We start from the raw sequence: 5,150 nt of genomic DNA, 5'->3' as shown, positions 1-5,150 counted from the left end.
GAGCATTGTGGTCGTGACATCAGAGGACATGCATTTCTTTTTTGGATTTCACTTTAGTATACAGCCCCTAAAAAGTACTGGAAGGATTAAGAATTTTTAATAGAAGTGATTTACAAATCTGTTTAACTTTCTGGCACCAGTTGATTTAAAAAAAAAAAAGTTTTCCACGGGAGTACCCCTTTAAGGATAGTTATCATTTATTATCGCATAGTCCTTAAGCAGCATTTTAAATCATAATTATAACAGAAATAATCCAAATGGTCGTGATGTAAAGTTTTCATACCCTTGAATTTTTGGCCTGGTTACAGACACGCAAGGTGACACACACATAGGTTAACGGTTAATTTCCCACACCTGTGGCTTTTTAAATTGTAATTTGTATTTATAAATAGTCAATAAGTTTGTTTGCTCTCACGTGGATGCACTGAGCAGGCGAGATACTGAGCCATGGGGAGCAGCAAAGAACTGTCACCTGCGTAACAGAACTTGATAAAGATATCAAAAGCCTTGAAAATGACGGTCAGTACTGTTCCATAAGTGAAACATTTGGGTACGGTATTATTTCTTGATACCAAGCCATGGTCCGGTGGACCAAGAAAGATCTTACCCCAAGTAGCAAAGGAATTGTTTAGGACACAAATAAAGACCCTGGTATTAACAATGGTATCACGTCTTTTGTCAGTATGTGCTCATTATTAAAGTATCATGTGTGATATGTCTGTGTGTTCCATTTTGGCACATGAAGCTGATGTAAGGGATGACATTTTCTTTACAGCACTACTGAATATGTTGGTGCTATATGCGCAGTTGGAGTTTGATAGAATGGGGTCCAGTGCTGGAGAGGACCTTGTATGGTGGCCTAGGGCCCAAGAGAGGAAATGTTACCACAGTGGATGGGTAGAATATTCCATATATTTAAAGGGGTACTCCTGACCCGCCGCACCACGACCGCCCCTCCGACCCACCGCACCGTGTCACGCCCCCCACCGTAGTGCTGGGCGGTATACCGGTATGAACCGGATACCCTTTTTTTTAATATCAACTGGTGCCAGAAAGTTAATCATATTTGTAAATTAGCCTGATGAAGTAGCTCTAAGCTACGAAACAGCTGTGGCACCGTCCTGGGGAAAGGTCCCGGCGTCTTCACCCGCTGCGGATTTAGCTGCACTATGCACTTTGTACAGCATCACGAATAAAAGCAATGTTTTACAGCAGAACCCTGGTGAGTGCCATCCTTATTTTCTTTCTTGGAAGCGACTTGTGCTATCTAGGACAGAGCACCACCTGAACTGCATCACTCCTGCCGAAAGATCGTAGGCTGTTACATAAACAGATCTATTTGTATGTAGTGCCAGACAATCTGCATCTTACTTTGCACCGATTTGTAAATTACTTCTATTAAAAATTCTTAATCCTTCCAGTACTTATTAGCTACGGAATACTACAGAGGAAATGGTTTTCTTTTTGGAACACAGAGCTCTCTGCTGACATCTCTGTCCATTTTAAGAACTGTCCAGAGTAGGAGAAAATCCCCATAGCAAACATATGCTGCTCTGGACAGTTTCTAAAATGGACAGAGATGACAGCAGAGAGCACTATGGTCATGATGTCAGCAGAGAGCTCTGTGTTCCAAAAAGAAAACCATTTCCTCTGTAGTATTCAGCAGCTGATAAGTACTGGAAGGATTAAGATTTTTTTTAATAGAAGTAATTTACACTGTTGTAGTGTTTGCATTTGCAATGTGCAGTCATGGCAGAGCACTGAGCAATTTAGTTTTTTTTTTGTTTTGTTATTTTTGCATCTACTATAGCTACACTTCAGGATCAGGAAATAGAACAAGAAGAAGAGAAGGGTCCAGCGCAGCTTCTCACATACCGCATTTTTCGCCGTATAAGACGCACTTTTTCTTCCCCAAAACTGGGGGGAAAAAGTCGTTGCGTCTTATACGGCGAATGCACCCCTATCACGGCGGTCCCTGCGGCCATCAACGGCCGGGACCCGCGGCTAATACAGGACATCACCGATCGCGGTGATGCCCTGTATTAACCCTTCAGACGCGGCGATCAAAGCTAACCGCCACATCTGAAGGGAAAGTGACACTAACCCGGCTGTTCAGTCGGGCTGTTCGGGACCGCCGCGATTTCACCGACTGAATAGCCAGGTTAGTGCTTACAGGACACCGGGAGGGACCTTACCTGCCTCCTCGGTGTCTTCTCCGTTCAGGGATCCCCTGTATGGCCGGCGTTCTCCTTCCTCGTCATCACGTCGTCGCGTACGTGCGTCGGCGTGCATAACAACGTGATGGCGGCGACGGAGAGCGAGGATACCCGGCCGGCCACCGGCCGAAACGCGTCGCCTCCGTGTATGTCCTGTGTGTTATCTGTATGATATAATAAAGCCGCCTATCTGTGAGAAGCTGCGCTGGACCGACCTGCAGATTCTATTTCTGTTTCCAACCTCTGATACTCTGCTTGTGTTTGCCGAAAAGGCCGCATAGGGTGGTGCCGCCCCGGTGTCCCTCTGCCCTTTGACAGTGTTGTTATGGTGAAGTATTGTGCTTGTATATTTTTGCAGTAATTGCTATTATGTAATTATTTGTATTTCACACCAACATTTTAACTATTTGTGGGATGCATATGTCTGTTATTTCTGATCCCTGTTTCCCCGAAAATAAACCCTACCCCGAAAGTAAGCCCTAGCAGGATTATCAGGGTGGGCTAGGCCTAGGCCAGGGGTAATCAACTGGTGGACCGTGGTCAAGACCAGACCCCCACCCCCTCTCACCTCCTTTAGCTGGTCGCGGCAAGTTACCCTAATTGAGCCGGGACAGGGACGCTGTCGCTTTAAAACATCCGTGCGTATGCACAGCCGACGTCACGGACATGTCCCTGCCCCCGGCTGCTAAGCAACAGGCAACAGAAGGAGATCCCGTACAGTACAAGTACAGTACAAGTTGCGGACGCTACGGTACGGACGAAGGTGGAGAAGTGCTGGTCTCCGCCGGGGATGAAATGTGTAAGGTACCGTAGTTTATTATGGCAGAGGGATTGGGGGCACTGTAGGAGTGTGGAGGACGACGGGGGACGGGGAGGCTGGGGGGCTGTAGCAGTGTGGAGGATGGGGGGCTGCAGGAGTGTGGGGGATGGGGGGGCTGCAGGAGTGTGGAGGATGAGGGGCTGCAGAAGTGTGGAGGATGGGGGGGGGTGCGGCATCCTCCACACTGCTACAGCCCCCCATCCTCCACACTCCTGCAGCCCCCTCCCCCCATAAATAAATAAGCCCTACCCTGAAAATAAGCCCTAGTGTGTTTTTTGGGACTAAAATTAATATAAGACCCGGTCTTATTTTCGGAGAAACACGGTACTGCTTATGTAACATAGGCAGTGATTGTGACACCTGAGTGGCGCCTCTTTTTCTTTTATTCCTCTTTGGGTGGAATTCTTCCATTTTTAATGTAATGTTTAACAAAAAAGATTTATACAATTCGTAACAATTATGATTTAAATGACTCCAGTTTTTCTTTTTGTGTTTTTTATACATATTTGGGAGGTCATATAGCAATATTTATTGAGAGGGTATGAATATTTTATACACTATGCATTGACAATTGAGTAGTATTTACTTGGATACTCCACATCTGAAATAACATTTTTTTTTGTGTTTGCACCAGGCTATGTCAACAGGGAACCAGTCATCCATCTTGTTTTTCCAGCTTCTTGGCTTTCAGAATCCCGATAGCCTCAAAATCCCCCTCTTCTGCTTATTTCTCGCCATCTATATGTTTATACTATCGGGGAACCTATTGATTATGATACTCGTAATATCAAGCCGAAGACTCCAGTCGCCTATGTATTTCTTCCTCAGCCATTTATCTCTATGCGATGTGTTCTGCACCAGCAATATCATACCGAACATGCTCCTTATTGGGATACTGGGCGTCATCTCGGTGCCGGTGGTCAATTGCTTTCTCCAGTTCTACCTTTTTGGTTGTTCGACTTCCACAGAATCTTTTCTGCTTACAGTGATGTCCTACGACCGATATTTGGCCATATGTGACCCGTTGCATTATATCTCCATTATGGACTATCGACTCCGTCTTCTATTAGCCATAGGGTCCTGGGTATTGGGCTTTGCGTTGACTTTGATTCCTGGCATCCTAGTGGCCACACTCCAGTACTGCGGCCCCAATGTCATCGACCACTTCTTCTGTGACTTGGCTCCCTTCTTGAAGTTGTCCTGTTCCGACGTCTCCGTTGTACAGACGGAAATCATCGTGTTTTCACTCCCTATCATCCTTCTGCCTTTCCTGGTCATCATAGCCTCCTATATCAAGATCTTCCTCAGTATCATGAAGATTTCGTCTAAATCTGGAAGAAAAAAAGCTTTCTCGACATGCAGTTCTCATTTAACCGTTGTGTGCATGTACTATGGGACCCTAATAATTGTCTATATGGTCCCAGCAACAGGAGACCTATCAAACATTAAGAAATCGCTGTCCCTGCTGTATATTGTTGTCACACCATTATTTAACCCTGTCATATATAGTCTACGGAACAAGGAGCTACAGACTGCTATGCAGAAAATAATTGAGCATAAAAAGAGAGTCTAAGAAGCCAACCAGTATTCGGTCTCTTAACCCCTTAAGCACGCAGCCCTTTTTCACCTTAAGGACTGAGCCCTTTTTCGCAATTCTGACCATCATCGCTTTACGAATTAATAACTCGAAAACGCTTTTACCGAATATTCTGATTCTGAGATAGTTTTTTCGTGACATATTCTACTTTATTTTGGTGGTAAATTTTCGGCGTTACTTGCATCCTTTTTTGGTGAAAAATCCCAAAGTTTCATGAAAATTTTGAAAATTTAGCATTTTTCTAACTTTGAAGCTCTCTGCTTGTAAGGAAAATGGATATTCCAAATATATTTTATTTTTATTCACAAATACAATATGTCCACTTTATGTTGGCATCATAAAATGGACATATTTTTGCTTTTTGAAAAAATTAGAGGGCTTCAAAGTAGAGCAGCAATTTTCAAAAATGTCATGAAAATTGCAAAATCTGAAGGGACAGATGTTACAGAACTACAACTCCCAGCATGCCTGGGCTGTCTAGGCATGCTGAGAGTTGTAGTTTGGCAACATCTGGAGG

The 5,150-nt window shown here is 44.4% G+C and overlaps 1 protein-coding gene across 1 annotated transcript; it reads left to right on the top strand.

Annotated features, from left to right (window-relative positions):
• The first annotated feature begins 3,514 nt into the window (after positions 1-3,514).
• On the top strand, positions 3,515-4,609 carry LOC130296923 (olfactory receptor 11A1-like). The gene has a single exon (XM_056548988.1). It carries the CDS (start codon positions 3,674-3,676, stop codon positions 4,607-4,609), a length of 936 nt encoding a protein of 311 aa, XP_056404963.1. The 5' UTR covers positions 3,515-3,673.
• The last annotated feature ends 541 nt before the right edge of the window (positions 4,610-5,150 follow it).

The sequence above is a fragment of the Hyla sarda genome, chromosome 12 (assembly GCF_029499605.1).
Source record: "Hyla sarda isolate aHylSar1 chromosome 12, aHylSar1.hap1, whole genome shotgun sequence".
Lineage (NCBI taxonomy): Eukaryota > Metazoa > Chordata > Amphibia > Anura > Hylidae > Hyla > Hyla sarda.
The sequence above is the reverse complement of the archived record's forward strand: the minus strand, read 5'-3'. Positions and strand labels throughout refer to the sequence as shown.

Excerpts from the sequence above, each read along its gene's own strand:
- LOC130296923 (XM_056548988.1), top strand. The coding sequence starts at position 3,674 with ATGTCAACAGGGAACCAGTCATCCATCTTGTTTTTCCAGCTTCTTGGC.